At 39.6% G+C, this 22,557-nt stretch overlaps 1 protein-coding gene across 1 annotated transcript in view; it reads left to right on the top strand.

Annotated features, from left to right (window-relative positions):
* The window catches only part of USH2A (usherin), a gene marked incomplete at both ends in the record, with an annotated part of 378,822 nt that overhangs the window by 342,570 nt on the left and 13,695 nt on the right, over positions 1 to 22,557 (top strand). Inside the window, 3 exons of the mRNA XM_080614877.1 lie at positions 11,018 to 11,245; positions 12,053 to 13,569; positions 14,592 to 14,913. Of these exons, the coding sequence (XP_080471003.1) occupies positions 11,018 to 11,245; positions 12,053 to 13,569; positions 14,592 to 14,913 (2,067 nt within the window). The remainder of the gene's footprint in view (positions 1 to 11,017; positions 11,246 to 12,052; positions 13,570 to 14,591; positions 14,914 to 22,557) is intronic.

Consider the following 22,557-nt stretch of genomic DNA (forward strand, 5'->3'; position numbering starts at 1 on the left):
AAAAAAGAATTAGTGAGAATTCTGGAAGACTTCTTTTCCCAGATGAAATGAAGTATAACTCTCATCATTATGGTATCATTAAATTATTTTTTATTGTTTTCAGGGGTTTAAGGCAGATGATAATTTAGATTTTCTCTAATTCTAGTCTATGCTAGAAATGCTAGACCCGTGATGTACCAATAGATCATGAGATTTATGCTGTAGTTGTAGCTTAATACAGTGAAATATTTAAGTGCTGTGCTTAATGTTACTGGACAGTCCTGGCCTAAAAAGACTAAATAGAGACCCTGAGAACAAATGAGATAAAAACACCACCTTTTCCACCAGGTAACACAATAGTTTGAGCTCTAGTTGCTTTGCTGTCAAATACAATGCCCCCTTTGAGGACAACTAGAGCTGAGAACATGTGGCTTGTAAAATACAACATTTCTGAGACAAAAAATTGCACCAGTTCTTTAGCATATGAATTTTTTAAGCTTTCTTGTCCTGCATAAAAGCACCACAACCCTTTCAATTCCTTTGTAAACAAATCATCTCTAATTGATTTGAGAGTTTTAATGGAGATTTTAAACCACACTGACTTGAGTAACATCATCTCATTGCCAACATGTTGACCTATGCAGGTGTCAGGGATGTTTGCTTCAATATTATGGATCAACTAAACCCAAACCCTGTTCTGGTTGAAAACCATCTACATGCACCATTTAGTTTCATTCTTCTACTCATGAAGACCCTGATGCAGGATCCTTGAAAAGACGAAAGGAAGCTTCCACTGATTTTGCAGCATTTTGAAACTGCTGCTGTTTGGCTTCTGATGCTACTGATAGTTTTCTGTTTCACCTTAGAAAAAAAGGAGGACTTCAGCTGTATGGTCCGTTGCTATGTGGTGGCTGAAAATGTTGCCACGGGCTTCTTGAGTCTTCAGGAGTTGAGTTCACTTGAGTCTTAAGTGAGTTTAAGCAAAAGTCACAGCTCTGAATTCTAAGAACTTACCTCAGATGGTCAGTGCAGGCTAGGCTGTCTGTCTTGAGAGAGGGTGAGGCTTCTCTGATGGGCTGTTCAAAACAGAAGTTAAACATAAACATTTGACTTTCCTTTTGGAAGAACCTCCCTTCCTCTGCACAGAAAATAACAGAGGACACTAGCTAAGCAAGTTTTGTGTCAGAATGTAGGAGCTCTGACTGTTTCCCGTAATGTCTATCTTCATCTTGAATACATTTGCAAGTCTCCCCCAAAATGACTAAATTGTAGTAATTTCTTTTTGAATTGCTCATTTATAACATGCATACATGCAGCTGATCAATAAATGAGACAGTGAAACTAGTGGATTTAAAATTTAATATGCTGGAGTCAATAATGTGCTGTAGAGACATTTTCAATTCTGACATCATCACCATTTGTTTTGTACTAAGGTCAACTATATATCTGTTGACTTAGTGGTCCATTTTAATTTCCCAAATAACTTAAAAATCCAAGGAAAATGCAGAATCTGAACTAAACTTGTTAAGCTTCAGCTTTCAAGTAATATTTAAGCATTGACATCTTTCATCTCTTCCCTAACTACTGCATGTTGCTTGTGCAAGTTACAAGCAGATCAGATCATCTTCTCTTCTATCAGCAGCCTTGCACTGAGAAGCCCGAGCCACACTAGAAAGGACTAATGAAAAGACATGATTAAATACTCTGGCTTATTTATGCATTAATGTTTAAAAGTGAAACTATCCATATGGTCCTAGGAGGATCTGAAAGTTCATCCATCCACCAGGTTCACTTGGTTTCAAGACATTAAATCTTCAGTATAAACTTAAACTTTGTCAGACCTCATTATTTTTGTCTACAGTGATGTCCATAACAGCTGCAATGGGAAAACAAGATTTTTGTTCCTTTTATGAGCATGGGCCATAGGGACTTTTCAGACTACTTGTTGAGGGTTTCCAGTAGTTGCTATGATGAGCAGGGGCAGGGATCCTCTGTAGCAATCACCTACTCCAAACTTGGGGAACAACCCACAGTTCTGTGAGGAAGGTCTCAGATCTCTGCTGAACTTATCAGTATTTTGATGAAGAGCTGTGCTTTGCTGAGAAATATGGTCTAATCAATATCCTCTGCTAATATTCAGAAGATAGGCTGAACTTTCAGCTACAGAAGAGTCTTTATTTGGAGCGCATGTATTCTTTTAGGGAGTGTAAAGCATTAAGGGAAGAAACACCTGATGAAGGCAAGACATTCAAGAGGTAGGGGTTTGTATACTTCTTGGTTAGGCTTAAAGGTGACAGTTATACTAAACTTTGGCCTTATAATGTAGCATAAATTATTTGTGCTTACCTTTTAATATCCCTCAGAAGTGATTATACACATAGCAGACAAAGTTTGAATGAAAAACTGGGACTGTTCAGTACAGGGCAGGGAAAAAGGAATAAAACAGTAGGAAGTAAAAACGTTTTAGTCTCCTTTCAAATGTTGCTTTTATTTCCCATTGTGTTGGCAGAAAGCAGGGATTTAAAACCGTAAATTGCCTTGAGGCTGTGTTATCTTCCTCTGCTTAGCAGCAGCTACAACTGGGGATTTTTGCATGTGTTGGGCAAGAGAGAAAAGGACTCAGAATAATTGAGAAAAGAGAATAAAGTAAGCTTGCATTGATCAATGATATGACACATTTATTGTACCTGTATAAAATGGGAGCTGAAATAATAATGAGTTTCCTGAAGCTGCACACAGTAACACAGGGGGATATCCTGAGACTTAATTAATTAATGTTTGTAATATGATGCAAGATCCAATGATGAAAAGTCATATATAACTGCAAAGTCTTAATTTTATGGAACGCAACTGACATTAAGTGGCATTTTCAAGGAAACTGATGCGGGAATTCACCTGCAATCTATGTTAAGATTCAGATTGTCCTTGTACAAGACCCATAAAGATTGCTTCAAACTCTTTTTTTTCCTCTTTACATTTCTCTTTCCCCATTTTATGGCTGTGGAGCTGTACAATGGCAAAAATTGAAAACAGTTGCTTTTATAGGGGAAAATTAAGGGGGGTTCCCCTCTGTTTTCACCAAAACAACAGCCAAACTGTCTTTTTTTCAGATTTGACAGAACACAGAAACCTTCAGGTCATTTTAAGATCGGGTTGGAGAAGTTTTATAGCGTTCAGAGCCACTTTTCTTCCTTCTTTAAAAGAAGATGCAGAAGGCAGTTTATGGCAGAGATATATGGAGTCACAGATGTCATAGAGGAGCAATGTGAATGCTTGAAAAACATAACTTCAAATTTAACCAAAAGCCAAAACATTTGATAATGACAAGGGCATGTTCTTTCTACAGCAGAGCAAAACTGATTGCTATAAGATACCTTGAGAGGTTCAGGTATATAAATAATACATTTTTATGGAGACAAAAATATCCCAAATTTCATTACATTGGTTTAAAATGACAAAAGCCCTTCTGTAAAACGTCTGCCAATCCAGACGTAACTAGAAAAAGAAATAAAACCTATTTGAGTCTAAGAAGACACTGACTGCATGGATGTGGCAGTCTAGATTTTTTGTCCTCACAAAAGCATCTAACTTCATTCTGGCCATCAGCTGATATGTCAAATGGAAAATGCGGTTCATGGTGTTAGGAAAAATTTAACATTAACCCCCCAAAGCTTCATAGTAAGGGATGTACCCCCTACCATTTGCAGGTTTGAACCCTTAGGCTCTAGCTGCTGTTTACAACAGTAGTTTCTTTTCTTTCACTTGCTGTGCTGACAGACAACATAGAACAAATCCATGAGAAGAACGCTGCTCCTAAATGTTAACAAATAGTGGATGGAAAGTTGCTGCTCAGCCGGAGCATTGCGTGTGGTACTTACTTTAAACATGTTCCTGGAGTTCAGCTTTATGAGTGCACTAGTTGTAATGTAGAGATCCAAACCTCAGCCAGTTTGTGTGCTTATCTTTCCTAGCTTTTTACCTTCCCTGCAGGCACATTTCTATCTCTGTTTATAAAGCTCCACCTGAGGGATCATTCATTCCAGTTCTTCCTGTGACCAAGGCAGACTGAACAAATTGCAGGTGCTGCAATGCCTTGATGAGTTTATGCAGATCCCAGATTATTCAGCGTGTGAATTTGCAACACCACAAAAACCTTCCAACTCAGTCCTAATGGGTTTGCCATTGTTTTGATATGATGCTGGATTTAATATACCATAAAGTCTTTGCTGACGCATGTGCTCTATCCTCTCTCACTCCCATCAGCTCTCCCCAAAGCACGTGACTGTTTTCCCTGACCTTTGTTTTTGGTCAGTTCAAATCTGCCATCCTTACTTAACCTGAATGATACCTTATGCTTTCTCCTAGATATGAAGAGCTAGACTAACATTCTCTTCAAAATAAGACAGGCAGAATCTGAAGCAAAAACTGAATGCTATTTATTTCAGATACAGTCCCATTAGGTATCTAGTTTATAAAGAGGGCTGCTTCTTCAGCATCACTTTCTCATGCAAAGAAATAATAAACATGGTTAAAAGTGGAAAAATGGGGGGGGAAGAAAGAAGGTGGAAAACTATGGGTTATTATACAGTAGGTCTTGTGAGTATTGTTAGAAATAAAATATTAATGTTAGGAAAACATGTTGACATTGTCCTCTAGATGGTGTCTATAGTGGAATGTCATGTTGTTGATATTTTGGTTTATTTGATCTCTTTAAACATGCAGAAAAACCTCTTTTTGGATTTCAATATTTCTTAGTACAAATGAAACAAATACAGATATGAATGCATTTTTGAGAAAGTGGCATTCAGTAATGTTTGATGAATTTTAAATCATTATGAAAGAAGAGAGGAGTCACAAGAAGTGCAACACTGTTGGCAGTTTAAAAGTGCACTGCTACCCAAAGACCAACACCCTTACTGAATGTAGCTTGCTAAATGTACTTGATTTCATTTTAATGTGCAAAGCATCCCAGTTTTCTTTGTGACTGATTCAGCTACATGCAATTCACAGTTCCTTGCAGCCTGTCAGAAAGGAGGGAAATGAATTGCAGTGCAATAGTTCTATATCAGGTATTAATTGTTGTTGTTTGCAGAACGTTTTAAACTTGGGTTACTGTTGTTTCTAAAGGTTTCTTCCTGGTATAGTCCACAGGCCCATGTAGAACTAGTCACACAACTGATGATTCAGTTATGTACTGAACGAAACAGGGTTCTCATTAAAAGTAGCTGCTAGCATAGTACTCTTAGGAAAGGACAGGAACATGGGGTCACAGAGGGTAGATGACTTTGATGTTGATGTCAAACCTACCATTTGTTTTAGAAATAAATTACATGAACATTTTTAAAGTTGAAAACCAAAAAAATCTATTTAATACACCAGATCCAAGATAATTTTTATGGTATATAAATAATAAGAAAGGTATCACCAGTGAGGTACATCTTACTACTGTTGAAGGTCTGTTGGTAAAATTATATAATGATCATAAATGAAAAACACTTGTTGAAAGGCAATTTTTAAATTCTAAAATGAAATTCAAAGTTCTTAAAATGTAAAATTTGAGGAGTGAAATTTAAAAAAAAGAAACAGAAAAAAATTACACAAATTGGAAGGAAAATAAATAATTTAATAAATAATAAATTTGTAGTAAAAATGGAAATTCTGGTCATCCCTAGGCAAGATAATTTCAGGTAAAATGATGATTCAGAGAAAACTCCAGGAGCAAACTTGCCAACAAAGTTTTCAAGTTGACAAGCAGGTATTCTTTATTGCAGCACCGGGATACATGGGATAGCTCCTCCTAACGTGTGTCCCTGAATTGCTAAACAAGCCATCCTTATATAGTCACTAAGCATACATATTCATTATGCACACACATGCATATTCATGAGGCTATTTATATATTACATCATTCTTCTAGAAAGTTTCCCCATATGCGTACAAAATTGTGGTGGTGGTCTTTGGGGGTCATTTACTTCTTCCAACGATCTTCATCACTTCTGGCAGCCTTTGAAGCACACACAGTAGATGTTTATACCAGCTTAATTGGCTTGTTAATACCACAGACACAGCAATCATCCTGTCCTTCTACTTATCAATGAAGAACACTTTGGTCTCTGTTTGCCTCACCTTTGAGATTTTTCAGTACTAACGTGGGAATAATTTATATTCCAATCCACACTGCTGCAGGAGGGGACTCAGATTACTCATGTATCCATAAGTTATATCCTTGTGAACTTGAGCATAAGGTTTTAGAAATAGAGTAGAATAGATTTTTTTAAATGAAAAAGACACAGTGTGCATGATATAAGCCCGAGAAGGTAAACAACCTAAAGGACAAGTTAGGGATTACATCTGAATATGAACTTAATGCACTTTTTAGGGTGAAAGTAGGGGTTAAGAAACAGTGAACGTCAGCATCAAGTTGAAAGTGCTCCCAGTGCTTTGCAGAAATGAATTTGCATGACATACATGCAGAATTTGGATTCAATGGGTAACTGGATAGGAGGATAACAACAAAGGTGAGGATAAACTGAGTCTCTTAGTAAAATCCCAAGCATTTAGTGTCACTTCTGTCATTTGTGGAAGAATCTGTTTGAGTTCCTTAATGGAGAGTTTGAAAATTGGCATTGGAAGATGGTTGGACTTAACGTTCTCCCTACCAGGAGACCATAGCTTTCTCCTTCCTTGTCCAGGAAGAATTCAGCATCTCTGCCTCTCTAGACAAAGGAAAGTCATACTGAATTATCTTCCCATCATTTATACCTGTGGGTTATGAAAGAACAAGTTTGGATCCCTGCATTGCGACTACTACTATTAGCAGTGTGGTAGTCACGAATGAGCCAGCTACCTGCCAAATAGATATTACTGTACTGAGAGAAGATAGGGAGAGAGAAGAAATCAAAGCCTAACCTTAACATGACTGCTGATGGCTTGTTTGAGTTTTGATGATTACCCCTGAAGAAGGAACAGATATTCAAGCTCCCTTTTGGGCAGCTTTTCCGTAGCTCAGAGATCTTCTGGTGTATCTGTCACATTTTGATCTCATGCCCTGAGACCTGAGAAGCTGGGTAAGCTGGCGTCCCTTGGAAAAAAGAGGAAAAGCCCAGAGCATCACCACTGGAAAGTGCTGCTTCATCAGATCAATAGATTCAAAGATGACTAGGTTGTGTAGTTGTATGCAGTTTAAACATTTGTGCAAGGAGTCCACTTGTGTATTATTGACAGCTACAGATCAATGCTATTTTTTGATCATTTTCAACCTACAAAGACTTCTTGACCCTCTTCCCACCTTAGGGGCACTTCAAGTAGTCAAAAGCAATCACAGTAGGCAATGTAAAATCATCGAACGTTGAAGACTGCATGGCCTTGCCGATGCCCAGGAGGAAGGCCAAGAGGTAGGGAGGAAGGCAGGCAGGCACCTTGTATTATGGATGCTGCTGCCATTGAATGGCATGAAAGACTATGTTAATTTATTTCCAGGCTTTAAGTGACTTCTGTGCTCATGAATTAAAAACCAAACAAACAAAAAATGCAATCTGAAGCAAATCTTTACCAATACATTATTCATGATTCGTGTTCTCTTGTTTTGAAAAATGTGTTAAAACAAGATTTTTACTTTAAGTAACTTTTATCCTAATTTACAGTTTGAAGAGCTGAATTAGATGAGGAGTGTATTTGTTGCTGTTAACAGCTTGTGCTGCCACTGGAAGCATTTTACACAAGAGACACAAAGGTGTAGTTCTCCTTGGAGTAGTGGTGGTGGTGCTGCCAGGGCTGCACAAGGAAAGAGGACTGGCACTTTCTGTAGTGTTTGCATAGAAAGGATGAGCCTTAAACTTAAGTGTTTGCTGGATTACTCCTAATTTAATGACTGAATAGGTGGGAATGCTTTGCAGTAGGAGACAGAGAAAGGATGGCATGGGCTTGCTGTCCATTGGATTTCATGGTCAGACAGTCTATGATCATCTTAATTTTCACATTACAGTTTTATTTTTTGGTTTGCTTTTAGTGGTGAATGAGATCCAGACTGTTAGCAGTGTGTAAACATGGGATATATGAGTTCATGGCTTTGTAGACAAAAGACTGTGAGACTATTCCAGGCAATGATTTTGATTCTGCTCCTGTTTAAGGCTGTGTCATTGTCCGCTGAGGATAAGGTTACAGTGCTATCCTATGCAAGGTAGATTTTGCTATCCTGAATTGACCATTCCAGCAGGACAGTATTTCTAGGCTGAAAGTGGCATGGGAAGTCATAAAGTAATGCTTAAAATGAAGCACTGAGTCTGCCATCCATCCTCTTTTCAGCATCAGCCTTTGAGCTGAGCAAATTCACAAATGGCAATGGCAGCAGTGCAGGGGGAGAAACCATGGCTCTCTATTCTGGGAGTACATCCCTTGAGCTTACTTCAAAACCAAATGAAAGAAAAAAATACATGTAAACCGTTTGCTCTTCAAGAAGTATCTGTAGGAACCAGGGATAAAAGTCATCCCTGGAAGGAATGGGTTAGCAGTCTCCAGAGAACATGATGAACTGCAGGCAAGGAAATCCCTCCATCCTTGTTTCATTTCAAATTGTGGTGAGGATTGTAAATAATTAAATCTTGGGGTTTAGTGGGAAAATAGTAGAGGGTAATGGAAACTATGCTGGTTTTCTGATCAAGAAAAGAAATCAAGTGCTTTATAGCCTTGCTGTCACAAAAGCCCACCCTGATGATGCAGCTGATTAGAAAGCAGAGCTATTTTTTTTTATGATGTATGTTAGAATGCATTTGTACCTTTGGAGAGCCTCTGTGTAGCAGTTCAGGGGCAGTAATTTAATGTTGTGTGCTCTCTTACTCCTGTCCCTACCCCCAAACAGTGGATGTAAATTTTAGGCTTTTAAAAGTTCTGTTTTGAAAACCTAATAGAAAACTGTCCTCATAAAAACTATTAATACAGACTACATCCAATTGTAAAGCTAATTTTAATCACGTTTTGTGCCAACATAATTTCTGATGCCAGATTTTTATGCTAAGCATGAACTTCAATTTGAGCTCTGTTCTTTAACCCGCAGTTCATAATTTTACATTTGACTGTATAGGGTTTTTTTGGCTATGGCCGTTTGAACGCTTCCACTTTCAAGGATCTAAGCCATAAATGTTTATTAAAAGAATCTATAATGAAATCAGTTTTGTTATTTTTTTAATGGCTGCCTTGAGTATGTTGGATGACTGAGCGCACGTTGTTAATCATTAAGTACTTGTGTTACAAAAAGTGTTTGATAGTATTGCCATCTAGGGGCTGAACTAAATTCTCCATACTGAAATAAACTGTAATTGAACAGGTGCTGCTATTGACAATATACATATGTTTTTGCTTTATAGCCCACATGCTTTCCATGTTTCTTATGACAAAAGATATCTCTAAATGTCCCAGAGCAGCCAGAGCTTTTTCGTATATAATCTGTTTGAGGTGATTGCTATTTGCATTTGAGCTTATGCTTTTTTGGCAGTGATGACTGGGAATTCCTAACAAAGAATTACACTTTTTTGCATTATTAATCTTGCTAGTGTTTGTCCTGTTTAACAGAAAAAGGAATCATTTATCAGAAAAGTATGTTTATAATCTGTACTTGTGGCATCTTCAGATTTAATATTCATACTGGTCATTCAAATGCTGTGCAATATTTATCTGAAAGACTAACTCATTGTGAGGAAATAACTATTTAAATATTTATGCTCTTAACTTTTAATATTTAAAAAAATAAATTAATATTTCTTTAAAATTTGTTTCTGAGTCTGATAGCTTAACAAATGTTTAAATATTAAACAATTGGAAGTGTTAGCATTTAACAACTTAATATGACTTACTGAAACAGGGAAATTGACTTGAGCTGTTGCTGCAGGAACCTGAATTCCTGCACTCCCTTTCTTGAGATCTATATAATTAATGCAAAAGCATCATTAAACCTGAGTTAAATATAGCGGTGATCAGCTGAACTCCTTTCTTCCTCACTCCTCCAATGAGATAAATATGAACAGTTTCCTCCTGAAATGTGTTACTCCTATTCTTTGCTTGACATAGTGTCTGTCATGGCAGTTATAATACTGAATAACAGTACACTTGCATCGCCTTCCCGCCTAGGTTGGAATTTGATATGAGGCTCGTTTTGCCTCATATCCGAGTGGGTTCAGGTTTGTGTCAGACGCCCTCTGGGGTTACCTGGATAAAGGCATGAACTGCGATTGAAGTGCCCCCTTCTGGCATAGTGGAAGAGCCCTGGCATAGCCTGGTAGGATTCATGGATAGCCATGCTCCTCCGGTCTCTACCCTGGCACCCAGGAGGGTCTCACCCACTTTGCTTGCATCCCCATCAGTAGTGTGGCTGCTTCCTCCAACCTGGAGAAACTGGAAGGGTGCTTTGTAAGGCAGCGGGTTGCCCCACAATTGTCTTACCTCATGACTCTATTTCATCTGACATCTTTAGAAGGCAGGAACATAGGAACCATGTTATTCCCTCCCTCTCCCCTTTTTAAAAAGAAAGGGGTTTGTTTTCAGTAAGGAAATGAAACTGTGCTCTTGGAAACACTGTTGTCTTTCCAGATTACAGTGCTCTAAGTAGCTAGAACAAGACAGCATGCCTATCAAATGTCATGCCTACACACAAGATGCATAAGGATTCTGTAGGGGTAGGAGTCACTCATATATCACAGGTTTATACATTGAATACTTCAGAGTACCAGGCACTCCCATCCTCACTAAGCAACGCTCGGACACCTCCTGAATGAACTGTAAGTTGTTTGCTAGCTGAGATTTGGACTCCCCAGGAGTCAGCTGTAAAAGCTCTACCATAATGACAGATAATTTTTAAAAGCCTAAGAGTTCCTTTTTGAGGTTCAGTTATGAAAACCCACCATAAAAAAAAAATCCCAGTAATCAGATGGGATTCTGCAAGGCAGTCAGAAGCAACCCAGAGCTGAGACCTCATTTTCCAAGTGACATGAACCACAGATGCTGATGACTTTTTTAACTAACTCAAACATCTTTATTCTTACTTCAGGGAACAAAGCATCAGGCTCATTTATTTGGATTGAGACCTTTCACAACATATCATGTTCATATCGTAGCTGTAAACAAGGCTGGGCAGGTTTCAAGCCCCTGGACATCTGTACGCACGTTGGAAGCTTCACCCAGTGGCCTGAGCAACTTCACTGTGGAGAAGAAAGAAAATGGCAGGGCCCTATTGCTCAAATGGTCAGAGCCCTCCCAACCCAATGGTGTGATTAAGGTAATCTTCATCTTGACACTTTACTTGATCAGAAAAGAGAAGGGAAATGCTGGATATCAAATTAAAACATTTTGTGCTGAAAAGGACTCAATCCAAAGCATTATACTTTAAAATAAGACAGAAGTCCCGTGTAAGCACAAGGTCTTCTGTGAGCACTCTCTGCTTGTGGTTATATTAAAATGAGTATTAGCACTCATGTACTACTCCATGACTGTGAACCAGATTGTGCATTTAATGTGTAGAAAGCTACGCACGAGATCTTGGCATACATCAGACATGCACTGAAATGGATTTCTAGAAAATCTGGGTTTGATAGAATGTTGTTCTGAAATCTGGGACTTCTTTTAGCTCAGTGGTTTCAACTGAATGTAGACATTTACCTGCAAGATTTGCAACTAGAGGGGTTCATTCTGAAGGTCTGAAGAGATTTTCTCTAGAGTTAGGCTGCAGGAAGCTTTGTGCTGGCCCATGAGAGCCTCACAATGAAACTTGATAACAAACAAATATAATGAAAACTGTCACTAAGTGATTTATTACTGCATCCAAAATGAAACATCATGAAAATGAGATCAAACATTCCTTTTGTATCAGTGATCTGGCTGTGTGCTGAGTGTCACTGGGAAGGAAGGGAGTTTCTGAATCACTGGTTAATAGTTCTTACCCTATTGCAAAGGTTAAGGTGTCTCATCTACTAGTTATTGACTAAAAATTGTTGATTTATATATATTTTCCCTTTTATCTTGCTTTCTGTCTGTTATTCCCTCCCTGCCTTTTTATTTTTAACCTTTTTCTTTCTTTTTTCACCAGACCTACAACATTTTCAGTGATGACAACCTGGAGTACAGTGGTTTGTCTCGCCAGTTCCTCTTCAGGCGCCTTGAGCCCTATACTCTCTATACCCTCATGCTGGAGGCTTGCAACACAGCAGGCTGCACCCGTTCTCCACCCCAGCCCATCCGAACAGATGAAGCACCTCCAGCATCTCAGATGGCACCTGTAATCCAGGCAGTGAACGCTACCAACATTGAACTGAGCTGGTTGCAGCCAATTAATCCGAATGGGAAAATAATTCGTTATGAAGTTATTCACAAATGCACAAAAGAAAATGCTGCAGGGTGCAGAGCAACAGCAGAAGAAGATGAAATTGTTTTCACAGAATATAACACTGAAAGTAAGACATTTATACATAATGATAAAGGTTTACAGCCATGGACAAGGTATGAATATAAAATACGTGCCTGGAATGCAGCAGGCTACACTGACAGCTCCTGGACAGTGGCAAAGACTAGTCAAACTGCCCCAAAAGGTCTTGCTGCCCCCAGGTTATCCTTGGCATCAGTTAACCCTCATAAAGTGCTCATCTCATGGGCCTCCCCAGCACAGCCCAATGGTATTCTTCAGTCATACAGGCTGCTGAAGAATGATGTTCTCTATCCTTTCAGCTTTGATGCTGCTACTTTCAACTACACAGATGAAGACTTACTGCCCTATTCAATGTACAGCTACATGATAGTTGCCTGTACAATGGGAGGCTGCTCTACCAGTGAACCAGCTACAATACAGACACGGGAAGCAGCTCCTGCCTTAGTGGACCCACCATCTCTGCAGGCTGTCAGTGCCACTCAGATAAATGCAGCTTGGGCACCTCCCCAAATACAAAATGGAGATATCACCAAGTACATATTGAAATTAAATAACGAGGAATATTATCCTGGCAGAAGTTTGCACATGTTGGTTTCTAATCTACAGCCTTACACGCAGTATGATTTTGCATTGGTTGCCTGTACCGCAGGGGGCTGCACATCCAGTGTATCCCAGTCAGTGACGACAATGGAGGCTCCACCACTAAATATGGAAGCTCCCAGGCTGCTTGTCATGGGCTCAGAGTCAATTGAAATAACATGGAAACTTCCAGCTAACCCCAATGGTAAAATCACAAGCTATGACCTAAGAAGGGATGGTGTACTTGTTTACTCAGGTCTGGAAACTCGGTACCTTGATTTCACCCTACTGCCAGGCATGGAGTACAGTTACACTGTCACTGCAAATAACAGTCAAGGGAGTGTGACCAGCCCGTCAGCTCAGATAAAAACCAACCCCTCTGCTCCATCTGGGATGCTGCCTCCTAGGTTGCAGGCATGGTCCTCAAAGGAGATTTTGGTGGCCTGGGATCCTCCCATCAAAGTAAACGGTGACATTAGAAATTACACGATCTCAATCCACAAGCCTGCTGAAACAGGCAAGAAAACTGTTGACTTAAATGCATCTGATGTTTCCTTTCTGAGACGTTCGTACGTAATGACAGAGCTACAACCATACAGTAGGTAAGTCTGGAAGACCTCAGTTGTTGCATAAATGCTGCAGGGTGTTTCAGTGGACTGGCAGGCAGCTCAACCATCTTGTTTAAACAGATAGTCAAGACAATGGGGTTTTGTTTCCTAAAAAGTAATAATAAAACCAGGATTTTTCTTTCAATTTATTGTAACACCAACTATATATCATCTTGATGAAGTGCACAGGGTTGACTTAGATTGTAATTAATACAAGGGGTAATTCCGCACTCTGCTACAGACTCCGAAACCTGCAGTCTTGTACTTGTGTATCTTGCAAGATGTCTGCATTCAAGAGTAAATAGGGCTTTAGCTGACAAAATTCAGCGTACGGAGACCAAAGGCTTGTTGCTAGCCCATTCACAGTGTAGCTGAGCTAAGATTAATGGAGTGATACCGGGACTCTCGCTCCCTTGAGCAGAAAACAAGCAACTTGTGTTTAAGTGAAAGCTAAACCTTAAAAGAAGGTACTGGACTCTGCTACAGAAGGAACACAGTGTATACTGAAGTATATCTTTTGCACTCATTCTTGACTATTTACCTGACTTTTCCTTATATATTTGTGTAGGCATAATTTGCGTGTTACATGGTTGATGAGTCTGTGTACTATTTACATATAACTAATCTAAATCCAAAGAGCGAAGTATAAGAAAGATCTGTAGCTCTTGAACAATACCCAAATAATCTCCTCCAATGAATCATCATTTTGATTAATATAAAAATCAAAATAATTTTGATCACAACTCCTGCAGATGGTAACTCTGCTCTGAGAAAAACAAGCAAGCAAATGAAAAATGATGTTTTTCATCCTACTTGATTTCACGTGAAATCAGGAAGAGTGTTCTTGTTTTTTGCTAACCAAGGCACAGCCTATAATCTGTGCATTCATACAATCTATTTTCTTATTAAAATGCCAAAGATCAAGAGAAATTAAGAAATCCTCCAGATCTCACGCACATCCTACATTTGTATTTGCAATGTTTTAATCACATCATTCCTGATTTATGTTCCCAAAGGTATGAAGTACAGCTCCAAGCTTGCACAGAGCTGGGTTGTGCCTCCAGTGAGTGGGCATCGGTGCAGACGCTGGAGGCACCCCCAGCACTGCAGCCTGCCCCTCTCATAGAAGTACAGACCACAGCTGAAGGGTTCCAGATGACTTCTTCGATCCTGTGGACTGGCCCACAGCAGCCAAATGGGAAGATTTTATACTATGAACTGTACAGAAGGCGAAAAACTCAAGCCCACATAAATTTAGACCTCGCACTTGTTTACAATGGTTCTTCAAACTCCTACAAAGATGACAAGTTGCTGCCTTACACGGAATATGAATATCAGGTGGGAACTGAAGCCATTTAGCAGCTCTGATTATGATTTCTGTACACTTTGAGAACCTTACTTTACACTTACAATGAACATATGCATCTCATTTCTAATGTTAATAGTATTGTGAAACCTGAATGATTGTTTTTAATGTCTTTTAAACAGTTGAGATGCTGAAAATAATTTTGTGCAAGCAATACATTCATTCAGCATTCATTTTCCTTTAGCTTATCATAAGTGCCTGTATTTCTTGTATGTTAAATGTTTGTGTGCTTTCCAGAGCTTTATGTGAGTAGTGTGAAATTCTGGTTCTTCAAAGGCAGCTTCATTTCATTAGTTTGTCTTTCTTTTTGCAATTTCTTTTTCCCCAATCTAATATGAATTCATTTTTACTTTATTATCTTAAAAAAGTTTATGTCAAAAGGGACTGGGGTTGTTTTCTCTTTCAATCAGATGTTAGGATCATAAGCAGTTTTTGTAGGTGGTTCAAGAGTGAATTTGCTGTTGATGGTTGGTGTTACTTCTCATGCACATTGGTATTTTTATTATTGTTTTTCTTATGAGGCTAATATAAACCAAGGAGATCAGTTCTGCCATTCCTTTACCTGCAATTGCTTCTTATGTCAAAGTTACATATTTTATCACCATTTTTATGTTGTACAGTACTATGTACAAATATTAAGATTTTAAGTTCTTTCTCCCAGCTTTCTATAATGCTTGTGTAGGGCCCATCTGTTGGCCACAACAGTGTGAAGTCTGGTCTCCATTTACTGTAGTTTCCTTACAGCAGAACTATTGTTAGTCTGGATCTTTAGACATGATCTATGAAGAATGTGAATAGAAGCACAGAGGAGATAGCAAGCATACCAACAGACCTAAGCTCTTCTTATTAGTTAAGAATCTTTCTTAGATAAAGAAAACATCCCAAGTTTGAAGTTGTAGGCTGTGAGATTGTATTGACTGGGCGATATTCTCAGTTGCACCAACTTTCAGTTATCTCAGTCAGAAGCTGGTCTTTTTGGGAGCTAATACCACAGAGACTTTCTGGAGCAAAAGTTTGTAACTAGATTTTGACTAGATTCCTGTGGCTTATCATGCTGTATTCAAGATTTTGCTTTTTATCTTGGCTCTACTCCATAACCGGGCTGATGGGCACCCTAAATAATTTTGGGGTTTTTTGGTTTGGTTTGGTTTGGTTTTTCCTGGTGGCTATTTATTTCACCATGAGAGGTTTTTGCATGCACGTGTTTGTCTTTTTCTTGTGTCACTTGCAGCAGCCCTCTGGGATCTATTGTGAGCCACTCCATTGCTGACAATTTATATCACCTGTGAGACAAGTTATTTGTAAGTATAGGGCTTGGCTTTTGCTATTATGCTGATGAAACCCAGATTTATATTACACTTAAACTGGATATTGATTCTGCTGTCTCTGCGTCTGAGGCTTGTTTGCAGGACATAAAACTTTAAATGCAACTGAATTTCCTCCAGCAGAATGCAGATGATATCCAAGTGCTGTGATGGGACTCTCTCCAGCATTTTTGGAGATACTGAGATTTAGTTCAATGAACCCTGATCTGTGGATCTGGAGACAGGATTTGGGAGTTTAGGTGTTTTGAGAGTTTTTTTTTCTGGAAACTTCAGCTGAATATTTGGGGCTTGTAAGATGAGGTGCAAAAGTTGCACTTTCAGAAATAATGAAGTGACTTTGGAAGCTCATGCTGCTCAAAGGAACTATGCCCCCTAAATACTTAGGTCAGTATTGTTCAAGGAAGCACTTTTACTCTTTAAGGGCCAGACTCATAAGTATATTAGCAGCTGCTAGGTTTCAGTGGGTTTTTAAGGTGCTTACTGTCCCGTACTCAGAGATAATTACTTAGATCTTTGTCTATTCGTAGATCTAGATATTTGCATTTTCTACACATCTGGCCTTTTGGGTATTTGCTGGAATGCTGCCTGAGATCCTCAGCTGTATTGAACAGATGCAATTGCATGATTTCCTGAAAAAAAAACACCTGACTTCATAATTCATGAGGTCTAATGTGTTTGTGAGTGTAATCTTCTGATTTCTGGAATATATTTGAAACAGTGTAGGCCCTCCTCAGGGATTATTGAGGATAGTATAGCAACCTATAGAGACAGTCCTTTTTTTTCAGCTAAGCGAAGGCGCCTTTGAACAGCAGCTTGTGACAGTGTTATTCTGCAAAGCAGAGCACTCAGAGTACAGTGTGATTTCCAGCTAAGTGCAGTGTCACTCCCCCACAATTGTGCTTAATGGTGTACTTTAGGTAGCTTCTTTAGATTAATGGCTTAATGACTTCATGGTCTAGGACACATCCTTATTTCCATTTGGCAGGCACAGAATATGTAAAAGAAAGAAAAAAAAGTAGGATTGTCCCTTTTCAGAAAGTTTTATGGCTTCCTGCAAAGGTTTATTCTCTGGGAGGCCTATCTGGTGCACCAAGACAGCTGCTGTGGGAGGCACAGCATCTCTCTTGCTTGTAAAGCATGCTTCTCACACTCCAGTTACTGCAGCCAAGTGAAGGGTCTAGGAAATATCCCAAAATATACCAGGAAAAATATGTTTGAAGTCTTCTATATTGGACTTTCAAGGAGAAAATTAGTCATATTCTGACTTTGGATAGATAAAATAGGTGCAAAGTCATGAAAATTAAGGAAGTATCAACTACATGGAGCACAGAATATGCCAGCACTCTTGGTCACTTTTCGGAGATGACACTTGGTTTATCAGCCTGTCTGTGAAATCACTGGTGAGTTCCAGTTTGTGCTTCTTAGTTACTGACAAACAGCTCAGTGACTTCTGCAGCTTAAAACACAGAGAAACTGGTTTTCTGACTGACTAGTGATAGCTAGTCACCTGTTTGTAAGATCCCTCATATCTGGCTCCTTTTCATCATTTTAATTCACCATTTCTTCTTGTGTCCCTGACAGAAAGATGCGCTACAAAGAAGTGACGTAAAATAAAATGTAGCTCTTTTTTGCACTCCCTGCTTGTTGTCCCCTCTTCATCTTGTTTGGAAGAGTGTTTTCTCCTGCAAGATCTGTTATGCTCCCTGCTTCCAAGTAAAGGGAGATTCCCATACTACACCTGCATTAGGCTAGTGAGCTTGACCTCAATTTCTGAAAAGTAAAGCAGACAGAACCACATTGTTTCACTGATATAATGACAATACCCACTCTAAATACTCTTTTGCAGAACGAGATGCTTCCTTTCTCCTAGTAGAGGATACACAATAAGGAGAAGGGCCTTTGAAACCATGTGATTTTGTTCATTAAGCCCCACTTCAGGCACTGTATTTCTGTTGTGAATACCATCCTAAATTCAGGTGCATAAATGTTGCAAACAACCAACATTAAACAAACATCAAAGAAGAAAACTTGATTTTTTTGTTTATTTAACCCAGTATGACTGGATTTGTTGGCTTCCAAAATTACCTATGAGACTGCTGCAGCACCACTCTTGCAAGGCCCTTCTTGATAAATCATGATTCTGACATATTCAAAACCATGGCAAGCTATCCTTTAAAAAGACATTAGTGTGAATACCAGGGGAAAATACTCTCCAGGGCTGTAGATGACTTGATATGATTTCCGTGATTGTATCTTTTTATTTATGAGGCGTAATTTCTGACTGCTGAAAAGAAAACTGAAATGAGTGATGACTAACTACTGCCAGAGTAATAAATCAGAAGAGGAGAAAGAAGTGGTGACTTTGATCGAATCTATTGAATTAGCTGTTGCCCTTAGCCATTACAGGTATTGGAAAGACCTTTTAATATCTGCTTATCTCTCTCATGGGAACTTGGTAACTATCTCATATACCCATAGGAACAAATTATTTCATTTTCTTTCTTTTAAAGTTAAACCTGTTTACATCTTTTATTAATTACTAGTGTTATACTATGTTATATGAAATGAGCTTCCTTTAGAATTTGCTCATTTTGCTCAAGTCTCAAAGTGTTTGCCTGTTTTCTTTCCCTTCCCCAGAATGGGTTTAGTAGTTTTATTATGAGCATTTGATCAGTGGAGATGAATAGCAATGTTAAGGGGCTCAAATTATCTCAGTGCTAGAAGCCTGGACCTAAAATCTATCCTATTATAGGTTTATGTCCTCCTTAAGAATGCTAATAATGTTGAGGAGGGAAAAGTATGGATCTGAGGACAGGCAATCAGAAAGCGCACATTTGTTTATTACCTTTTTGTACCTGTGGCCATGAGTAGACATGATACTTTTTTCCCTTTGCCTTTTTGCTCTTTCCCCCATAGACTGCAACCACTTCTGAAACCTTCTACTTTGCTGATACCTGCCTGACACTGATGGGAATACATTATCCTAATGCTGAATGCTAGATTTTGGTGGACAAGCTTTGTGCTCTGAGCTGTGCTGACGTTGCATAAATAACTCCAAATTACTCATGCTGCAAGCCAGTAATTTCTGATGAGAAGGAAGACTTGTGAAGGGTGCTGCAACTGACAGCAAGAGGGAACCGCTCTGGTTCCCTCTAATTTTAACCAGCCAAGGTTATGGTCTCTTCAGTTTTCTTGCAGACTGCTGCTTGGTCACACCTAAGAGTTGGGTTCTACGTTTCTTAACTTACCGATGTTGTATCTTATAAACCCCTAAAATGTCTCGCTACCTTGGAAAATAATTATACTGTGAAAACTCTGCATGTAGCGTTAGAAATTGAACAAATCCGAGTCAAGAAATCCAAAGCAAAGTCTCAAAGTAGTGCTGGGTCTTTGCAACCTCCATGAAATAACTAAAAAGAAGAGAGTGGTAGTTTCCTCTGCTACTGTTTGTCTCTCCTGGCATGTGCCAAGTAGTGCGCCAAGAATTCTTCCAGCAAAGACCAGTATTGACATAGGTGTGTGCAGCCCATGGGTGCCCTAAGGGCAGAGACCAAAGTCAATACATGACTCCTACACACAAAAGTAAGGACTTACATGAAAGGCTTGCTCTGACCTTGAGGTTCCCCAGAACTTATGGCAGTACTTAACTGCCCTACAGCTCTTAGCAGTGTTCAAAGCCAAAGATAGGTAGTGATTGATGAATAAGACAGTCCACTCTTCTGCCTGCTTCTGCCTTGCCTTTATTTTGGCAGCTTCTTCATCTTCCCTTTTTCATCATGACGAGGCCACAGTGCCCACCATCACTTTTCTTCTCCTAGTGGCTTTCCTCTGCTGCAGTGTTGAAGGAGCTGTGGAATCCTATACCTAGCTGTTTCCCTCAGTTCCCATTAGTATCTCTTGCATGGAATAAATACCTTCACATACAATCTCAATTTGATAAAAGAAAACGTCTTTTTTAGTTTAAAACATAGCTTCGTCAGTGAGAATCTGGGTTTCAAGAGTGTTACAGCACATGAACCTGTGTGTCTCAGGGATGGAGTAAGTCATGTAATAAGCTTCTTCCATTGCCAGCATCTACAATACCATAATATGTTTTAATCTACACCTGCGGGCTGCTGTGTTTTTGTTGCCCCTTGTGGGAGGAGGATTTGCTCAGCTTTACTAAGCTGGACCAGGCTGGGCTTACTGTGATGAGGCTGTGGCCATCTTCTCAGCACTCCCCTTCCTACTCCTCATAGGTTTTTCCCCCTCTTCCTGTGCCAGTGAACCTTGAGGTTATGCTGTGCTCATTTTGAGCGATGGCTGATTTTCCAGGAGCAGATTCCTGGTTTCTTCAGGAGCAGAGATCTGTGAAGGCTCATTTATGATGGAAAAACCCCCAGGCCTTGTTGCCTGTAACTTGGATTCTTCAGTCCTCTGAATATATGGAGAAGTTTCCCTCCCATCCTCTCTGGCTCCACTTCAGAGTGCATCCTGGGCCTGGGGCCAGCAGATTGATAAAGCATTTAAATAGTAACTGATGTAGCTGATTTCAGGACCCTCTTCTGGCTTGCTTGGGACAGTGCAGCCATTAACAGCAGCACATCTTTAGGCAGGGTGCTTAAGCCATGCACCATGATGTCAGACTTAATGGTTTTGGAGGCAGTATATTTAGAAAGTCAAGTTATAAGATACTTTGTTATCTTTCTTTGGTCTGTATTTCGCCATTCAAACCATCCCTGAGATGTGATTTCTTCTTGTGTGTGCTCTTTTCTTCTTACCTTACAAGCAACGGGTGCAAGCTGCCTATGAAGCTATTTACATTCCCATATGACTGCAGTTAGATATTGGTTTTGGTGATGATTGTGCCACAATTTAGAAGGCACTTTTGTGAGCCCAAAAAGCTTTTTACAAAAGCCCAAACTGTGACATTTCAGTTAACCAGGCAATAGCATTCATCTGTGACCATTTTGTGGTGATTTTTTGAGAGAACATAACCAAACTTCTGATTTTAACAGTTACTCCTCACTGTGGCTTCTGTTGCATACAGAATACATCAGTATTTCCATTTGCAGTCAGTTCTGGGCCACTTACTGCTCTAAGTCTCCAGACACTGAGCAGGATTTACTTGGATGGCAATTCTCAAAGGGAAATATTTTTATACCCATACATTCTTTTACAGATGATTGAGCAGAAGCAGAAGGAGTTGAGGTAATCCAGCTTAGGCAAACGTAAATCCAGAGTTTAAGATGCTCAGAATTTGCCTTTCTGTCAGACCCACACACATGCAGCCATGACCTTAGTCTTTTATCAAGAGAGATAGGCATGTGGTGCCTGGGGAAGGGCCACAACCTCAGCTCACCCCTACATCCCTAAGGAAGGGCAGGGCTGGGGAACCACGTCTGCTCTCATTTGCTTGTGCTCTGCCCAGTCAACCTTGATTTCATTGTGTTCATGTGGAACAGCCCTGAAGGGAGCACCGGAAGCACCCCAAGTACAAGGATGGGTCATTCCATGCCCACTTGGGCATTCCCACTCTGGAGGGTGTCAGGCTTGACTACCTCCACTGGAATGTGTGATTGAACCTACTTTACCTGCCTCCTGGAGGAGTCATCTAATCACTTATGAAAGAGGATGAACATCCCCTTTTCCTGTGTTCAAATACAGTGTTTTGAAAGAAAGAGCCCTTGTTTGCTGAAATAAGGCTTATTGTCTGAAAGACAAAGTATAAGCACCGGTGATAGGAGAGGGAATGGTTGGATGTCTCCATCCAACCCTCAGTGAGGCATCTGCTTCCTGAGTTGCATCTCTCTCCCCTCCAAAATTCTTAGGGGCTCTCATTCTGAGGCCAAATTCCTGTGCTACACCAGAAGCCTTTGCTGTTACCCATTGCCTTCAGTTTTGCTGTGGACATCTTTCTTGCAGGTCAGGTCCAACACCGTTACGCTCCATGCTCATTAAGGCCACAGTCTGGATATAACTAACTGGAGCATTGGAGCTCAGATCAGTGCTGAGTCAATGCCAGAGCTGCTCTTTCCATATGTAGCTTATTTCCACAAAGAAATATGCCCCTTGAAATGAATGGCTGTGGGTATATCTTTGTAGTGGCTGGAGCTGAACCGAGATAGAAGGTTTGACCTGCTGCAGTAAAATGAACAGAGTTTATCTTTATGAAAAGTTCACAACGGAGATATATTACTGATTTCACTGAAAATTAAAAACCTTTGGCCTCGCAGGGCATCTTCTATATTTAAATAGTGTTTCACTGGATGGTGCTGCTGGAATCAGGCAGGAACTTTGGGTTTGTAATTG

This window comes from Psittacula echo (assembly GCF_963264785.1).
Source record: "Psittacula echo genome assembly, chromosome: 4".
Classification (NCBI taxonomy): domain Eukaryota; kingdom Metazoa; phylum Chordata; class Aves; order Psittaciformes; family Psittacidae; genus Psittacula; species Psittacula echo.